The 18,490-nt window shown below is 50.1% G+C and overlaps 1 protein-coding gene across 1 annotated transcript in view; it reads left to right on the forward strand.

Moving 5' to 3' along the window:
* The window catches only part of SMG6 (SMG6 nonsense mediated mRNA decay factor), a 172,480-nt gene that overhangs the window by 75,605 nt on the left and 78,385 nt on the right, over positions 1-18,490 (forward strand). Inside the window, 2 exon segments of the mRNA XM_021007027.2 lie at positions 8,127-8,243; positions 9,374-9,542. Coding sequence (XP_020862686.1) covers positions 8,127-8,243; positions 9,374-9,542 — 286 coding nt within the window.

Genomic DNA, 18,490 nt, shown 5'->3' on the forward strand with positions numbered 1-18,490 from the left:
GAGAGAGAGAGAGAGAGAGAGAGAGAGAGATGTTTCCATCAGTGAACATTTATTAAGGGCCTACTGTGTACCAGGCACTGTGCTGCACGCTGGGAATCCAACAAAAGGTAAAACATAGTCCCTGTTGTCAAGGAGCTCACAGTATGAGGGGGAAAAAATGCAGACAACTGTATACAAGCAAGATGTATTCAGGAAAAATTGGAAATAATCAACAGATGGAAGGCACTGGACTGAAGGGGGATTAGGAACAGTTTCTTGTAGAGGATTGGATCTTAACTGAGCCTTGAAGGTGGAGAAGGGAAAGAAGAGCATTCCAGCCATGAGGGAGACCCAGTGAAAATGCCTGGAGTTGGGAGGATTGTCTTATTTAAGGAACACCAGAGAGGCTGGCGTTACTGGTTTGCAGAGTGTGTAAGGGGGTGTAACCTGTCAGAATACTGGAAGGGTAGGGGGAGGGGTATAATGTGAGTGCCAAACAGAGGATTTTATATTTTATCCTGGAGTGATAGGGAGTCACTGAGTTGGGGGGGGAGCAGTGGTGACATAGTCAGACCTTCATTTTGTGAAGGTCACTTTGAAAGCTGAGAGGTGGATGGACCGGAAAGACTAGGGAGAGCCTTAAGGGTATTGAAATCGTCCAGGCATGAGGGGCCTGTCCGAGAGTGGTGGCAGAGGAGGAGAGAAGGGAACACATTCAAGAGATGTCACAAAGGTTGAAGTCAGCAGGCTTAGGCAATAGCTGGGGTATAAGATGAATGATACTCAGGTTTGGAGCCTGGCTGACTAGGAGGATGGTGTTGCCCTCAACAGTAATAGGAAAAGTTTTTTTGGGGGGGGCGGTCATTGGAGGGGTGAAGTGGAATATAGTGAGTTCTGCTTTGGATATGTTAAGTTTAAGATGTTTATAGCGTGTCTCGTTAGAGATGTCTAACAGGCATTTGGAGATGGGATACTGAAGGTCAGTGGGAAGGTTAGGGCAAGATCAGTATATTTGAGAATCGTACTACAAAGACAGCCGTTAAATCCATGGGAACTGATCCTGAAATGAACTAGTGTGGTGGAAGAAGAGGGCTCAGGCCAGAGCCCTGTGCGTGTGACCTGGATGAGGATCCAGCAGAGGGGAGGAGGTGAGAGGGACCAACACATACTGTCAGGCAGGGAGGAGGGCTTGGGCAAGGCTGTCGGATGTGGCCGTGCATGAGCTTCTGCTCTCCTCGGGAGGGCGAGTATGCCCTTGAGTCACCTGGCTCTGACCTGGCTGCACAGCCTTGTTCATTTCCCGCCAGCCTCCACACCTTCCTACCTCCTTGCCTGGGTATTTGCTGTTCCTTCGCCTTGAACAGCTTCCCTTTACCACACCCTTCCCATTCAGCCTAGTGTCCCTGAATTCAAATCCAGCCCTGCTCTCCTTGTGGCCTTGCACCTCTGAGGTTCATTTCCCTTCTCCTTAAAATGAGAGTGTTGGATTAGATGCTTTCGAAGTCTCCTCAGCTCCCTTTTTTTATCCTGTGGTCCTTGGGATTGGTTTCCTTAAAAACCAGGTCCATTCTTACTCTGGACATGACTGTAGGATCCTCTCAGGCCAACGCAAAGGCTGCTGCTTTCCTGAAACCTTGCTGAGCCCCCACAGCTAGACAGCGTTTCTCCTTTTTATGAACTCCCGTAGCACTGTGTAATTTTGTATATCGCTTGTCACAGTCTACCATGCATTAGAATTGTTTGTGTATATTACCTCCTGGCTTAATTGTTCGTGGTGTCCAACACATAATCAGGTACACGGGATGGATTTGTAGCAGGGAAGGAGGCCAGGTTCTTCTCTGTGACTTGGAGTGGGAAATTTTCCCAACTCTTCAGCAAGTCTGTGTCTTGTTAAGAGGCCTAGACTAGAGAAGGTCAGAGTTATCTAATTCTGGAGACTCTTAAAGAATTAGTAGGCACAGCAAAAGGAGCCATTGGAAGGAAATGCCATTTCCACATATGCCTCTTTTCTCCCTCGATGCTGCGTTGCCCAAAGAGGGGCGTAATCCAGAAGTTCCAGTTGTGGCCTCTCACATCGAAAGTTGCCCCTGAGGCATTCTGCACTGATGCTTTGCCTGGCTGTGCTCAAATGGTGCCTGATTTAACAGATGTGTGTGTGTGTGTGTGTGTGTGTGTGTGTGTGTGTGTGTGTGTGTGTGTGTGTGTGTGTGTGTGTGTGTGTGTGTGTGTGTGTGTGTGTGTATAAAATGGCTCTGCTTTTGCTCAGAGTTTTGGTTCCTTTCTGATTTGTGTACAGCCACTGCTTCTGCCTGTCGCCTCCTCCTCCTTCTTCATCTCCTCCTTCAGCCAGCTGCCGCCTCAGGGAGCCCTGGGGATTGGGCAGCAGCTGGATGCGTCTCTCATTGCCCACTTCCTGTAGCCAGGGAGGTTTGGGTGGGTTGCTCAGCAGCTCTGCCAGCCCTTTGTCTGACTGGTGGCTGACTCATAAGGAAAGCACTCTTGTGTCTGAGAGATAAGAGCTAGTAAATCACCTCCAGGTGGTGTTAGTTTGAGGGTAACTGACCACTCTGCCCTCCCTTTGGGAGGTGAGGGCTGGGGAGGGACTCAGTGACTAAGTTTTGTTGTCTGCATTTTTCTCCAGTTGTTAACAAAGCAGCCGAGCCACCTCTGCCTTCTCTTCGTCAGAGGCTCAGATCATTCCTAGTGTGCTCAGAGTCCCTTTTCATTCTTTCAGTGTCTGACCTGGGACATCCTTTCATTTACCTGTGTCTCATTCCCCAGTGAGGAAGCCACTGCTGCAGGATAGGAAGGTGGGAGGGAGCATTGTTCAATTGCTTATTGGTGTTGGAATCTTAAAAAACAAACAAACATTGTCTGGCCCTGTGATTTCGTTGGTTTAGGGAGCTTCTGGTAAGGAAAGTCCTTCTGCCGTTGCTCCTTAGAGGAGGTGGGGAGTTGCTGGAAGGAACATTTAAGGATGTGCCCAAAGATGCCCAGTATGTCAGAAGTGAGTCTTCCTGACTTGGAGGCAGCTCTCTGTTCCCTGTGCCCTGATCCAGGCCTGCTTCTCACCCTGCTGTAAACCATCATACCTGTCCTAGGGGTGGTTGGAGAGGCTCAGCGGTGCTCCTACCCCCAGTAGGGCTGAGGGCGTGGGGCAGATGGGGCAGGTTTCTTATTGGCCCTGCTTAATCCCCCTCTTCCTGTTTCCTGAAGAGGAGGTCTTGCCAGCCTGGAGCTGTCAGGCCCAGCTTTGCTTTGGCAGCACTGTTGTGCACACACTGGTGGGAGAGGGGATGTGTTTATCACTTTTCCTGGAGATTATCTGTTTAAGCACTTCTCTGACAGTTACAATAACAAGGGCTGTGTGCTGTGTTTCCCAGCAGAAGGACACTCACTGTTGAAAGATGTATAGCACTAATTAGAAATACATAACATCCGGCCACATGGCAGCCTTCTCCCGGCCCCTCCATTTCCTGATTTCATACAACTTTGACGACAGTTGGTTTATGTTTTCCATGAATATAATGTTCTCAGAAAAACGAGTCTCCTGTTACACAGGAGTGAGATACTCATCCCCTTTGCAGGTAACATGTTGGCTATAGCGAGCCATGAAGTGATGATCACCTGCCCTTCTCAGAGTATGTGGGAAGAAACAGAATTGAGTTGATATCTCAGGTGACTTCCTTCTAGGAAGGGAGTGTTTCCGTCCCTTCTCTTTAGCCAAGTCCATCCCCTCAGACTCTGGAAAAGGCTAGTTTTGGAAATAAGGGGAAAGGCCACTTAGCAGCGTTAATGAGTTCCTCAGCTCTGGGTCAGGCTGCTGCTACCTGAAATAACGCCAAAGGAACTCAGGCAAATACCAAGGCAAACAGGACCTCATTCTCCCACCCCCTACAGGAGGCTGCCTTTCCCTGGAGGCCAGTCCAGTTCTGATTCAGTCACGAAGGTAGACTAGGTGAGTGTTCTTTAGCGTGATGTCGTATCTCTGATACCTTCCAAAGGCCTGGGAATAAGGCACTGTTTGCATAGGTGGCCACTAAGATGAATTCCTTTTGGGGAGGCCTCCTGTAGCCCCTGCCCCCCAGCCTGCTGCAGAGTGATTAATAATATAGTAACATTTCGGTTGTCTTCTTGACTGAATTGTCACAATTTCTGTAAGGTTAGAAGGGAGCAAGCCCTTCACGGTCCTCTCTCTCCAGCATCATAGGACCTGAGTCCGTGGCGTTTTGTGATGCAGCCATACCAACCTTCTTTCTGTTCTCTACACATGACACCTCGTCCTTTATCTTCTCATCCATCGTGCCCCAAATGCACTCTGGTAAACCTCCTCCTCCTTATGGAAGAGCTCCTCTCTTCCGTCAGGATGAAGTTTTAGCGTCTGAAGCCTTTCCTTATCCCCTCAAGGGCCAGTGTCATCTCACTCAACCCAATTTGTATTTATTTGTGTTTATTTTCTTTGAATTTATCCAAGATATTCTTAGACCTTGCCTGCTTGTCCCCTCTCTTTAGAACATAGAATGACAGCTGGGATTATTTCACTCTTTGCACCTCAGCACACCATATGCCAGCAGTGCCTGGCATGTAGTATGCCCCCAATAAGTACTAATGATTGATTAGGCAACTGAAGCCTCCTATGTGTATTTTCTTCTCCTAGGAGAATGCCAGGTCTTTGAGAACAGGGACTGTCTTGCTTTTCAGTTTGTATCCCCAGCACTTGGCATAGTGCTTTACTCATAGTAAGTTCTTATTAAATGTTTTTTAATTCATTCATCCATCCATCCATTCATTCATGCTTATATTCATTTTAAAGATTAGGCACTCTAGGTCACTTACCCAGTTAAGGAAAAGGCCAGAACTAGAAACTTCATTCTTAGTAAGTTATGTGACCCACCTGACTTGGATCCAAAGAGAGACTTTAGCTTCCCTCTCTAAGCACCTGGAAGGGCCCAGATACAAGAAGGGAGTGAGCTGCTGCTGAGGGCACAGTAGATGTAAAGCATGGCAAGCTATCCTTGGGCCCAAGACAAAATTGTTCTCTTTCTACTTCTCCCCATTTTTCTTTGGCAGAGGCTAAGGAAGGAAGGCCAAACAGAAGTGGCCGCCATGATGGGAGACTGTGAGTCCCATCATTGCCCCTTTGCTATCAAGTGGTGACAAGCATCAGCTTAAAGTAGGAATTTGTTGAGTCTGGCTTCCAGGCCCAGAGCTGCCATTTGTCATGAAACAGAAATGGGCCTGGTGACAAGTAACCTCCCATTGCCACCACATTTCTTCACTCCAGTAGATGAAAGGGTCTGCACTAGGAACTACACCGTGGTCCTCAGAGCGTTAGCTGCCCCTGGAGCCAGGGCTCCTTCATCCTTCTTACATTCCCTCATATGGGGTGCTATGGACTGGCGAGAGGGACGTGGAGGAGAAAGAGAGCCTCAGACGACACGGACTCTGCCTTTTCTGTCCCAGCTTTTGGTTTTCTGTCCTTTGGGCCTCATGGCCTGTCTGAGAAAGGCTAGCTGGCTGGTAGCCCCTGGCAGGAACCTGCTCTCTGGCAGTGTGGCAACCCACAGAAAGGGCTGGAGGACAGAAGTGGCCTTTTTTCCCTGGGATTGCTTTTGCAGTGTTTCCATCCATCTTGTTCCCCGTCCTTCATTCGCCCCGCTAAGTTGGTCTTTGGATATCGATATTGTGTCTCTGTTGGAGCAGCTAGGTGGCACATTGGATAGAGTCAGGAAGACCTGAGTTCAAATCACATGCTTACTGGCCATGTGACTCTGGGCAAGTCACCCTTATTTGCCTCAATTTCCTCATTGGTGAAATCAGCTGGAGAAGGAAATGGTAAACCACTCCAGTATCTTTGCCACAGAAACCCCAAACAAGGTCACATAGAGTCAGACACAACTGAAATGACTGAATAACAACAACAACATTATGTCTCTGTGGCACAGTGGAAAGGTGGAAGAATCCTTGCTAACAGGGGGTTAGGGTTTTACTGGGGAAAGTATAGGACTAATGACTTATTCTAATGACACTTCCTTGCTACCTACCTCACCTAGTATTCACACATCCCATTTCAGGTGGGCAGCCGTTGGATAACTATTGAAACCAGTGGGTGCAGGTGCAAAGGTGTAGTAAAGGGATGGTGCCATTCCTCCTGCTGTTGAAACCACAGGGCTGTTAATAGCAGAGATATTGGGGAGCTGGGGTCTGCCTAAGGAGGGAAAGACTTTGTACTGCGAGAGAGACCCAGTGCAGCCAAATGAATGTGATCAAATTGGGAGACTAAAGACCTTTCTGGTACCACAGTGTGAGATCCAGCACTTCCTGGTCTTCTATCCAGAATTTGGAAGACATGGAGATTCGGGATTCATTGATCAGCCTCTGGACTAATTCCTTTGGGAACTTTCACCAGAAGCAACAAGCCTCCAATGCAAGACAGGGTCTGGGAGGTCCCCAGCGCCTGTTAGTCTTGGAGGACTTAGGCAATAGGTTTTATGCACAGAGAACTGGAAGGAAAGGGATGAAGAATTAGGAGCTCCTTTCCCTTCCCCACAGCCTCAGAATTGAATCCTCTATCAGCCAGTGGCCAGGAAGGGCTGTGTTCTCTGACTTGGAATATTTGGGGAGCTACAGTGGTGATGCCTTAGCTGTGGCCTCGGGAGAGAGCTATGCCCGCATTGAAAAACTGACTTGGGCATTAGCTAAACAAGAGCTCTATGCTTCCTTCATTCCTAGAATGAAGACCAGTGGCCCTTCAGGGGCTCTGTCATCCTCACCCTACTCTCTTGCTTGGGCTATGTTGGTATCTCTTCCTGTTTCCCAAGGCTGGAATCCGGATGGTCACTGCCTTCTAGGCTAGGTTAGTGATGAAGGGAGCCCAGACTGGGTGCAGGAAAACGTTGCCCTCTGCTCAGGCAACAGTGATGTGCAGCTGAGCTCCCAAAGCCCATTGCATTAAGGCCTAGCAGGGATTATGTCTTTCCCTGTGGTCCTAGTTCACAGAGCCCTCCTCCTCTTTCTCCAACTCCTGAGAAAGCACTAGAGAGCTCCCTGTCAGTGGATCTCCAGAAGCCCTTCCCCTTACCTCTCCTACAGCCTGCTCTCTGCCACTCCCAGAGCCCTCAGAAGTGGTTTGGGCTTGGCTGTGGCTGCTCTGATCAGATCTGCTTCCACAGGGAGGAGATAGAGGAGGGCCTCACTAGGAATAACTGTGGTTGTGCGGCATCTCCCTGAATAACTGCTTCAGTTAAGCTCTATTGATGAGCTGTTGTGTGACTGGTGAATTGACAAAAGGTGCCTCCCCTGGGCTATTTAGGTTGAAATGCCAGTGGGGATGGAGTTTGAATATGCCAATTCTCCTTTGAGTACTTGGGAGACTAAAAATTCTCTTCCACAGCAGATAATTAGGTCAGCTGCTGCCAGATTACAGGTCTGGCCCCTGGCTCATTTCTGTATAGTTATGTGGCCCCTTCTTGAAAGAAGGTTGAGGACTCTCTTTGTTGATCACCATTCCCCGGGGACACAGAGGGATCTAGTAGAGTTGGAATAAGAGGGATTCGCAAATGTCTGGGGGTCAAATACCCCCCCCCTTTACCCCCAACAAAATAACTCTAGCTGTAGGACAGGCCTGCCTCCTTTCACTGGTCTGTAGTTAGAGTTGAGGTTTGGAAAAGAGAAGAAGAGCTTATAATCGGAAGCCAGGTTTACATGTTTGGTCTTAGGAGAAGGAATGAAAAGTTACTATGTCTTGAGGAGTAGCACCCCCTAATGAAAGTACAGTGAGAGAAGGGAGGTTAAGATAAGAAGCGTCTAGTGACCTCCAAAGGAAATCTCCACACCTCCCCCCACCCCCACCTCAGTCCTTGAACACCTTTACGACAGAAAAACTGATTCCATGTTCCTGGATTACTTGTTGCTATGGCCTCTTAGTGGTAGGAGCCAGTCTGGGGATGCTGTAGGCCCAGACCCAGCCAGACCAGCTGAGTGAGGATCTGTAGTCCCCAGAACTATAGTCTTTCATCTCCTTCCTCAGCCCAGAGAAGCCAGCCTGGTGAGACGGGCACGGCCTAGCTGGCCCCTGTCTTGGGTGGTTGAGTGGAGATGGTGGAGTGGCAGGACCCGAGATGATGATATGTGTCGTCTTTCCTTAGATTGTTTCTCAGAGGAATGCCGCTCTGTGATCCAGGAGCAAGCTACATCTCTGGGCTTGGCCATGTTCTCCCTGCTAGTGCGGCGCTGCACCTACTTGCTAAAGGAATCTGCTAAAGGTATGCAGTTGAGGGGCCCCCTAACTGGTGGGATTTCTGGTTGCCCAAGCCCTTGCCCAGACAAGCCCCAGAGCCCTCCTTCCCTTTTGCCTTAGTATTTATTTCCTCCATCTACCTTTTATCCTCACCCTGTCATTTCCACCATTTTTACCCCCTCTACAGACCCACTTTCCTGTCTTCTTTTCTCCTACTGTCTCCTTCCTTTCTCAACCCTTTAGGAATTAGGGTTTGGGCTTTACATATGGGATGCTAAGCAGGTAACCTAGAATTCTTTGAATGCTGAAATATGCTCCCTTTTTGCCCTCAATTGATATTGATTTCCTTGGGAGGGAGGGTTGGGTTTTTTTTTTGGTTTTGGGGTTTTGGTTTTTTTTTGGTGAGGCAATTGAGGTTAAGTGACTTGCCCAAGGTCACATAGCTAGTACTTGTCAAGTGTTTGGTCTGAGGTCAGATTTGAACTCAGGTCCTCCTGACTTCAGGGCCGGTGCTCTATCCACTGTGCCACCTAGCTGCCCCAGTATTGATTTCCATATGTTCATTTATTCACTTTAGGTATTGAAAGTAACTCCCAGGCTCTCACTTCTTGGTCAGTACGTTGTAAGTGCTCTAGGTGCCTTGGCCCAGGGGTCTTGGAGTCATTGGGCAAGGCTACAGGTCCATCTATCTCTGGGGCTGGGGAGAATTCTATGCCCTTTTAAGTTGAATCTAGGCCAGTGTTAGGCCTTCCAAGGATGGTTGTAGATAAATTATTTGGTGGGTCGTATCCCTCTGGGTCAGCTTCCCAGATGCCACCATTTTGTGCCTGGGCCTTCTTCAGTGCCAGAGGGGAGCGGATGTTTTGGGCCAGAAGCTAAGGTGGAAGTCCATGCTTGGCCACACTGTCCTCGGCCACATAGGAGGCAGGGAGAGCTCTCGGGATCAGGGGGCGGGGGGGCGCCTGGTGCACTGGTTCTCTCTCTGTCCTGCTTTTCAGAATCCTCTTAGGTGCTGGTGGTTTCCCATCGCCTGCGGGCCCATCTGCCCTGTGGACTTGGTCTCCCTCCCCTAAGAACTTGCTGCCGTGCCAGCGCCCCAAGCCCCACCTGGGCCCACAGCAACATAGGCCAAGCTCTCACCCTTTGCCTCTGCAGCTCAGCCGTCCTCCCATGAGGACGAGGAAGATCAGGACGATATCAAGGTGTCAGCCTTCCTCCCCGACCTGAAAGAACTGTTGCCCAGTGTGAAAGTGTGGTCAGACTGGATGCTTGGCTACCCGGACACCTGGAACCCTCCACCCACATCCCTTGATGTGCCCACACAGTGAGTACATCCGCGCCCTCCATTAGCATTGCTGCCCCTTGCCTGATTTCCCTGCTCCCTCACCTTGGACTAGGGCTTGCCTTTCCCTTAATGCCCTCCTTGTTTCCCTGTGTTTTGGGTTGTGCTTCTGCCTCAGTACTGTCCCCACTCCGCCTCTCTGAGCTGGGCTCTCTCGTGGTGACATCCCCTGACTTTTTCTGGCCAGACTTGTGGAGCCCGTTAGACAGAATGGGTGCCTGGGCCCCCGTCTAGAGTGGCTCATATCATCTGCTGTCTCCTGTGTGGGCCTCACAAGGACTTCAGCTGCTGTTGAGGGATGTTCTGCTGGGCGCTCTGGGGCTGGCCATTTTCTCACAGGCTTGTGAAGGACCCACATCAGGACAATGCTCAGTAGACAGTCCTGCCCAGCATTACTCGATCTGTCTGTGTGGAATCCTGCCCTTCGTACCCTTACTCCTCGCTCGAGCTGTGTCCCCTCCTACAACAATGGACTTCACTTTCCCCCAAGTTTCCCGTCTGTGTGGGTGGTGGCCACAGCAGTGAGCAGCTCTCAGCATCCCTCCTGAAAGTTCTCTGTCGGCTGCCAGAATGTGTTCCAGGCTCAGGCTTGGTGAGCCAGGGCTCAGTCTTGAGCTGGGCGGCTGGGACTACAACAAAGAAGCTGACAGTCTGGCTGGGGAGCAGCTGGTTTCCCAGCGGCACTCCCCAAAGGGTTAACGTTTTCTGCCTCAGACTTTTCAGGCCGTTAATCTATAATGCGGACTAGGCAATTTGCTCAGTTTTGGAAAGAAAAGGACGAGGAAGGGCCAAGATCTCCAAGAGTCTGAAGCTGATGCTGAGCATGCGCTGTTCTCCTCCCCTCCCCTCTGGGGCCTGTAGCCTCTCCTGGGCTGCCAGGAGGTCAGGCCTATAAGTACTGTTCCCCCAGGCACAGCGCACACATCCCCATCCCCATCCACCAGGGCCGAGGGCCATCAGGCCTGTTCCTCTCCTCTTTTACTGCCTGCCTCCCTCGTTCCCTCCCTCCAGTTGGCTTTTGTTTGGCTGAGGAAATGGAAAGCTCACACAGGAAATGCTGGGCCTCATTTGCTCGGGGTGCAGAGTCTGTTTTCTGTTTGGATGCTACAGTCCGTGGCCCACTGCCGGCTTGTGTGAGCTGCTGCCCATCTTTGGGCAATGGCTCAAACTGCAGCCAGGCACGTGGTCCTGGCCACGGCCATCCCCGGCCCTGCCGGCAGAACTGAAGTGGGGCGGGGCGGGGCTCCGTTCTCTGGCTGAGTCTGCCCAGCCCTCTTGGGTCCTTCTCTTTCCCCCTCTGGGAGAGCAGATCTGATCAGGCAGATGCTTGGACCCATGTTGCCCAAGAGACCAGCCCCTGTAACCCTGGGCATCCCATCTTTCTCCTGTGGGCAGACCAGGCTAGGGAGAGGTCACTGGGTTGTGGGAAACTCAAGTCTCTCTTTGCACTTAAAACATCTTTCTGCCTCTTCCCTGTCAGTAAGTCCAGCTGGCAGAGACTTGGGGGTGCCAGATCAGGGTGAAGGGGTAGCTCTGCTGTCCTGGCGCCTATCTAGAAGGCTGCTAAGCTGCCTCATCTGCCACGGGCCTAGAGGGTGTGTGGAGTCAGTCTGAACCAGGCATCAGCATCCAACAGGATCGACCCAGGTCAGACAGTTCCGTTGGGTGTAGCTTATCCCCACCCTGAGTTATGGCCCACCCCTACCCAAACACAGAGTGGGCAGCTCAGAGACAGTTCTGCTTCCTTCTTTCAGGACTTCCAGGTAGCTACCTGCTGCACACAACAAGCATTTCATTGAAAGGATGCTAAAGGTTTCGTTAACCCCTTTTACCCAGCGAGCCTAGCAGCAGCATGCCCTTTTCTCCTGAGTTGCAGGGAATTGCATCACCCACACATCTCTCTAGGGAGCAAAACTTTTTCAACTATGTTGGCATTCTAATAGGAATGGGAAATGGCCTTCTTTCATCGTCTCTCTTTTACATGCTTTTATTTTTTCTTTGCATCCCTGTTGACCTGTCCTGTCAGGACACACTGCCTGTCTCCCATCCCTGAGATGTCCTGAATTACGGCTTGTAGTCCCTCTTGACGGTGTAGTTCCTAACATGTGCCTCAACAATATACTTTGTCCATCATTGGACCCCATTTTCTTTCTGTATTTAGGTCTCACTATCTCAACTTCAATAGGAGTCAAATGACTAAAACACCACCTCAGTTTTTGCTTTTATTTTCCAGAGAAATTGCACATTTGATTCCCTTCACTTTTTTTTTTTTGTGAGGCAGTTGGGGTTAAGTGACTTGCCCAGGGTCACACAGCTAGTAAGTGTCTGGGCCGGTGCTCTATCCACTGCGCCACCCAGCTTCCCCTTCCTTCACTTCTTTAGAGTCCTCCTTGGCCACTTCACATTCCATCAGGCCATGCCTGCTGGTCCTGGGTAGGACCTCACCAACTCTAATAACCCCTAGCTGGTTCATGCCTTTTGACTTACTGAGACACCAGTTGAAATTTGGCTACTTTTTTCTGAGGCCACTTGGGAGTCAGTAGGCAGAACCTTAGGGGCTTCCTTAACAGCCCCTGTTCAGATGACATACCTCCTCTCACTTCCCCTCTTAGAGATGCTGCCTCCCATGTTGCCTAGTCTTTTTAGGAATTGTCAGCAGCAGGATGTTATAAAGACTTGGAGATTTGGGGTCTGTTGGTAATTCTTTGTAGAGAATCATTGCAGCCTGTGGGGAACTCTGTTCTTCAGGATGAAGGCCTTCACATATTTCAGAGCAGCAGCCCCACAGACTGGAGGGGTGCTCCACTTTGTGAAGTCAAAGCTTCTTCTTCTGCCCCTCCCTACCGGGTCTTCTGGTAGGAGGAAAAGGCTGGCACTCCCACTTTGCCAAGTGAGCAAATGGAAAGTCGTGAGGGGCAGCCCTGAGTAATGGCAGAGCAGAGTTAAAGGCTTCCAAGAGCTCAAGAAGGGGGACCTAATTCCATCCCAGAGTCTTAGAAGAAGTTAGACCAGCGGGACAGCTCACCTCCCTCTGTGGCCTTGAGTGCGGCCAAATCCTCCTTGGTCTTGATCTCTGCTTCTCAGTAAGTGAAAGAGTCAGGGGACTTTGAGAGCGTCCAAACTCAGCCCAGCTGTGGCAGTTGGTTTATTGCTTTCAGCTGGTACTTGAACCCAGGTCCTGGTCTTGGAGTCTTTCCCAGGTTTAATCCCCAGAGCTTTCTCTGCAGCTGTATGACACTGTGCTGACCCCGAATGAGGATAGGAAAATAGAACCAGTGCCAAGCCAGAGTCTCTTTTTCATTTGGAGTCTGGCTGTCTGCCCATGACCAGGGTTACATAATGGGAAACATAGCTGGGGCTCTGGAGAGCCCGCGTTTCACCAGGCTGCCCAGACCTTCGCGTTCTGATGCTATATATCTTCCTAATTGTAACTCAGATACATTTATCACACTGCTGGATTCAAGTCCCCTTAAATTTAAAAAAAAAAAATCAAAATTCCTGGCCTTGCTGCTTTTCCATGGCTTGCAGATAAAGTTGCAGAGCATTCTGGGAGAAGGTGTATGAGGAGGCCAGGAGCTGGGAGACTGTCATGCTGGGCCAGGATAGAGAGAATGTTGGGAGGGGCAGGATTTAGGGAGGGAGCCTGGCTCCTGGAAATCAGGTGCCAAGCTGATGGCCTTGGGGCATTGACTTCCTGGGACCTCGTGGATGATGAGGGAGGCAAGTCATGGAGGGCATGCCTGCTTACCAAGACAACCAGCTGAGACTGGTTCACATACCTGCGTATGAGTGCACATGGCCACGTGTGTGCACACACATACGAGGGCAGCTCTTACCTAAGAGACACCCATCCGGGACGCCAGGGCCTGAGAAGGCATTTGGGGGGTCATCAAGTGACTGCCCATCGGCACTTCCCTCAAGGAAGTCTTGGTGACTGTGGGAAGCCCCTTGGCTGCCCTGGCTCCCCACCCAGTCTCTTTGGCTCCACGTTGGGGCGTCAGTAGAGCAGCCTGGCACCAGGGGGTTCCTCTTCCTCAGAATGCTAAGGAGACATGGGAGGAAACTCCTCCCCTCCCCATTACCCCAATTCTCCCCAAGAACTTCTTGTGAGGGGAGGGGGCATTGGCCTCTGTCTTCAGTCTGACCCTAGCGGGGTATAGATGACTCCAGGGGAAGGACTTCCCAGCTACAGGCTCAGGTTATTTGGGTCCAACAAGTGCTTAACCATGAAGATGTGTCAGAGTGCTTACAATCACTGAAAGGTGGGAGAGGTAAGAACCATGAGAATAGCCTCTGAGGGGTGGCCCCAGGCTCTGTCCCTGCCTTAGAGACACTGGGGTCCCAGGGGCACTGCTTTTTTTCCAAACGCTCAGCACTGATGGATTTAACACACTTAGAGGGATGTGATAGAGAGTAAGGAGACCAATGGCTCAAGGAGGCTGGAGCCCAGTGATTCTCTCACCTGTAGGTTTCGAGGCCTCAGAAAAAAGGGGCTCTGGTGCCTGTGAAATTTTGGAACCCATGATTTTTTTGATCGGTTGACATCTTGGACTGAGATCAGGGCCGTGGGAGTTCCTCAGACCCCTACGCTGTCTATGGCTGGCAGAAGCTGTATTTTTAGAGCAATGCTGGTTGGCTGTTGACCATTTGAGGGGTTTGCCCTGTTGGGCAGCGTTGGCAGTTTGACAGCGTCCTTATCAAATCCAAAACTCATAAGTTGAAATAGACCACTAATTTCTTACCATTAAAAAAAATATCATAAAGAAAAAAACTCTTGGCCCAGAAAGATGTTAGCCTGTCTGCCCTCTCTTTAACTTAACTCAGGGAGTAGTATTTCCTTTTCACATCATTGTGGCACCTGGGTGACATGCTTTCTCTACTGCTGAGGCCTTGAAAGAGAGATGCCAGCATAGCTAAGTGCAGGGAGCCTTCCTGACCACAGGCTCTTGGGGTACAGACCTGGGAGCTGGCAAGTTTCCATGCGGAGGCCCTTCTAATTCGTCTGGACTCTGTGCTTCATTCTGTCTTTGCTATACCTGCAGACCTCCTGGTGTTCCTTCTGCAGCCTGGGGCTTAGGTAGCCTTTTGGAGGGTTTCAAGTACCAGGAGTTTAGTTTTTCCCATACCTAGGACCTTGTGTCTCTCCCCTCCATGACTTTAGTCTGTGAGGGTTCCCCCCCAGCCCCTTCCAGGCTTCTCTCTGCCTGGGTCCTGTGCTGGCTCAGCCATATTTCCAGCTCTCCTCACCCCAGGAACCAAAAGACCCAACTCGTTTCCCATCTGTATTACTTCTCTGATCTTCTATGGCTCTGAAACACAATGCAGGGCTTCTTCTCACTCAGCTCTTTCCGGGTTTGTTCTGCAGCTGTGGCGTTTGAATGTTAGTGTTTAAACAAGCTGGTATTACACAGGAAATGGCCACCTCCACAGGCCCCTGCAGGCTTGTAACATGGGGTCATTGTGCTTGATATTAATGGTGGTGTGAGTGAGAGTGCTCGGCGCTACCTTGGGCTTACCAGAAAGGTGGACAGAGCCCTGTGAGGGCAGAGAGTCTTTTGAGCATTCCCTTCCCCATGGAATGCCCTGTCCAAGGCGGGGCCTTGGTCAGATCCTGCCTGACCTCTCACCTACAAAACTGGCAGAGCTTTCTCCGTTCAAGTCAAGAAGGTGATTGTTATTGTCACAGTAATAAGCCTCACACCTTGTTATTAAAAAGCATTTTGTACAGGATAACTTAGGTTAGAAACGCCCCCTCCAAAATCTAAAAGCCCCCCAGAGTCCAAGGCCTCTCAGTGCTGCTTTTCTGATTACTGTGTGCAGAACTCACCTCAGCCCGAAGGGTTAATCTGATCCCTGAGTCAATATCCCCCAGACAACAAGCCAAGAGCGTGTGTTGGTCCGTTTGTGTGAAATGTGTTTCCCCAATCACCTGGGCTGGGCTGGGCTGCATTGTATCGGCCGGCAGCTGCTCTGCACTCAAACTGACAGCTACATTAAACCTTGGAATTCTGAGGCAATAAAAAGTAAATTAACTCTTATTTTTTTCCTGTCCTGGTGGAGTAAGTGAATGTGTGTCTGTGGGGAGGTGATCAAGCCCTGGTTCTGCGTGTATACTTGTAGCTCGAGTCCTTGGCCTCTCCCTCCTGAGCTGGGGCCTGGTGTTCTGGCTCCAGGGAGGAGCCCACTGTCTTGCTATGTGGTGTATGGGCCCCCCCCCATGGGCTGCTGGGCCACTCTTGGAATCATGGACTCAGAGTTAACAGTGATGTCAAAGGTCATCCATTACATTTTCTATCTGAACAGGAACTCATCCCTAACCAGGGACTGGGATGGGGGTGCCTGCTCTGGAACCCCTGATCTGCAAAGCATCCTGGGAGTTCTCCAGAAGGTGCCAGAGGAGGAATCCATTATTTTTTGTGACAGCCCCAATGTTTGAGCTGAGATCTGCCCCTTCAACTTATGCCCATCGTTTCAATTCTCCTTCCTGGTGTCAGACGGCACGTCTGATCCTGCCTCCACCTGAAGACAGCCGTCCTGTTGTCCCTAAAGTCTTTGTCTTCTCTGTACCAAATGTCACGATTCCCTTCTGATGGCATGGTTTTGACCATTCTGTGCTCTGGCTCCACCTCCTCTGAATGCCCTCAAGTTAGTCATGCTTTCTACAGTCTTGCGCCCAGAAGTGAACTCTATTTCAGTGTGGTCTGGCCAGAACATGGGACAGTGGCCCTTTGGCCTCCCTTGTTCCAGACACAGTGATTCAGTCTACTTTCAGGTTCGCTTTTTTGGGCTGCTGTGTGATTCACGTTGAGCTTGCTTATGGGCCCCTAAAACTTCCAGGGCTTTTTGATGCAAAATGTTCTGTAGCTATGCCCCTTTCAGCCGGTAAAGGTCTGAGCTTGATGTTCTGAGCCCAAGCATGGTTGTTCACGTTTGTGCCTTCTCAGATTCAATCCATCTTTTTAGTCTTTTTGGATCTCAGTTCTGTCCTCTGTGTTGTCCAGCTTCATATCACCTGAAAATTTCATAAACATGACATCTGTCTGTTCATCTAACTAAAAGTTAAACACAGCAAGGCCAAGGGCAGACCCTACAGCAGTCCACTGGAGACCTCCTTCCAGATCCATCTGCCCAGTCTAGTAACCCTTTAAAAAATAAGAGATCCTAGGGGGTAGCTAGGTGGCACCATGGATAGAGCACCGGCCCTGAAGTCAGGAGGACCTGAATTCAGATGTGGCCTCAGACCAAACACTTGACACTTACTAGCTGTGTGACCCTGGACAGGTCACTTAACCCCAGTTGCCTTAAGAGAGAGAGAGAGAGAGAGAGAGAGAGAGAGAGAGAGAGAGAGAGAGAGAGAGAGAGAGAGAGATCCTACCAGGAACTGAATTTCCTGAAGCCATCTGGCTCCTAGATATTTCTCCTTTCCTTCTAAGCACCCAACTCAATTCACCAATTGTTAATGGAGTGCCTGCTCTGTGCAAGGCACAGTACTGATGTTCACAGACTGTCGGAGGAAAGATGTGTTCTAGAATTTGGCCAGGAAGTGAAGTCAAGCATCCCAGACTATAGTAAGACAAAGCTATCTTCATGCCCTTTAGAGAAAGGGTGCCCAGGTGCCTCTCCCATTGTCTGTGACTTCATCTCTCTTGGGATTTGGGCCCCTCTTAGCCATCTGTGAAGATTTCTTAGCCTTAAGACTGTTGGTCAAGGATATAGAAGAGAATTCAGATCCGAGTAGTTAGTTTAGTGGGAATTCTGTGCCTGCTGAGGTAGCTGCCTATGGCTCACCCTGGCTACCTGAGTGATTTGGTAGTGAATGGCTTCTTTTTGTATATTAGCTACCAGCCTGTAACTGCAGTCCTCAGAGTGACGGAGAATCTCTTGGGATCTCCTTAGGGATTTCCCTTGGGGCCAGAGCAAAGAGAGAGGGACTGCTTGCAGACCCCTAAAGGGGTCCATTGCAACTGGACTTAGTTGAGAAAATCAGGAGGACTTCTGGGAGAATGAGTGATTTCCAGGGCCCAGAAGTTGTCACCTAGAACTTTTCAGGTATTTTTGAGCCCTGGAGACTTAGGAGCCACTTTAGAAATGTTGTGCTAGTAGGAATAAGCTGAGACTTTTTCCCTTTTAACAGAAAAGAAACTACTTTACAAAGAGCTGATCCTCCCACTTCCAAAGCATGGCCAATGAGAGGTGGGATGGTAGTGCCTAGGCCCCAGGGTTTACCTTAACCTTGAATCTTCTTGTAGGTGTCACCTTTCTCTCCAAAGTGCTTCTCCCCCCATTTTCAGATCTACTTCCTGAAAACTAACCAAGTGCTGTTGGGCTCTTCAACCCATGCAGATTGGCACCTGTGGTGCCAGTGAGAATAGATTTAGGATCTGAGCTGGGGAATTCATTCAGTGAATATGGTGGTATTCAGTCAGCACCTACCAGATGTTGGCATGCTGCTCTGGGGAGGCAGACGGCAATAGGACCTTAGATGCAGGGAGGTGGTGGGGGGGAGTGGAGAAGCAACATGCAGAGAGAAAATGACAGCTGTGAAGTAGGCAGATACAGAGTCATTTCTGGGGGCTCAGGAAAGGGCCTCAAGGAGCAGATGGGGCTTGCGCATTAGAGCTTCTACCTAAAAGTTAGTGGGAAGGAGGGAATGAATCTAGACATGGAGTGTAGGCAGCCTAAATCATGGCAGAGGAGCAACAGGTGGCCCACTTTGTCTGGATTGGAGAGGACAAAGAATACAGTGAAGAAGGTGGAATGAGTCATGAAGGATGCAGACATTCATCTCTTGTCCTGGTGGGCCCTGGACTCTTCACATGTCATGTCGGGAGCTCTGTGGAGGGGAGAGACCGGAAGAGGGGGCCCATTCGCTTGGGCTGTCGCACTAGTACTGGTGAGAGGTGCTGAAGAGTTCTGCTGTCGTTGTGCAT

This window comes from Phascolarctos cinereus, unplaced genomic scaffold, assembly GCF_003287225.1.
Source record: "Phascolarctos cinereus isolate Bilbo 61053 unplaced genomic scaffold, phaCin_HiC Scaffold_5;HRSCAF=322, whole genome shotgun sequence".
Taxonomy (NCBI): domain Eukaryota; kingdom Metazoa; phylum Chordata; class Mammalia; order Diprotodontia; family Phascolarctidae; genus Phascolarctos; species Phascolarctos cinereus.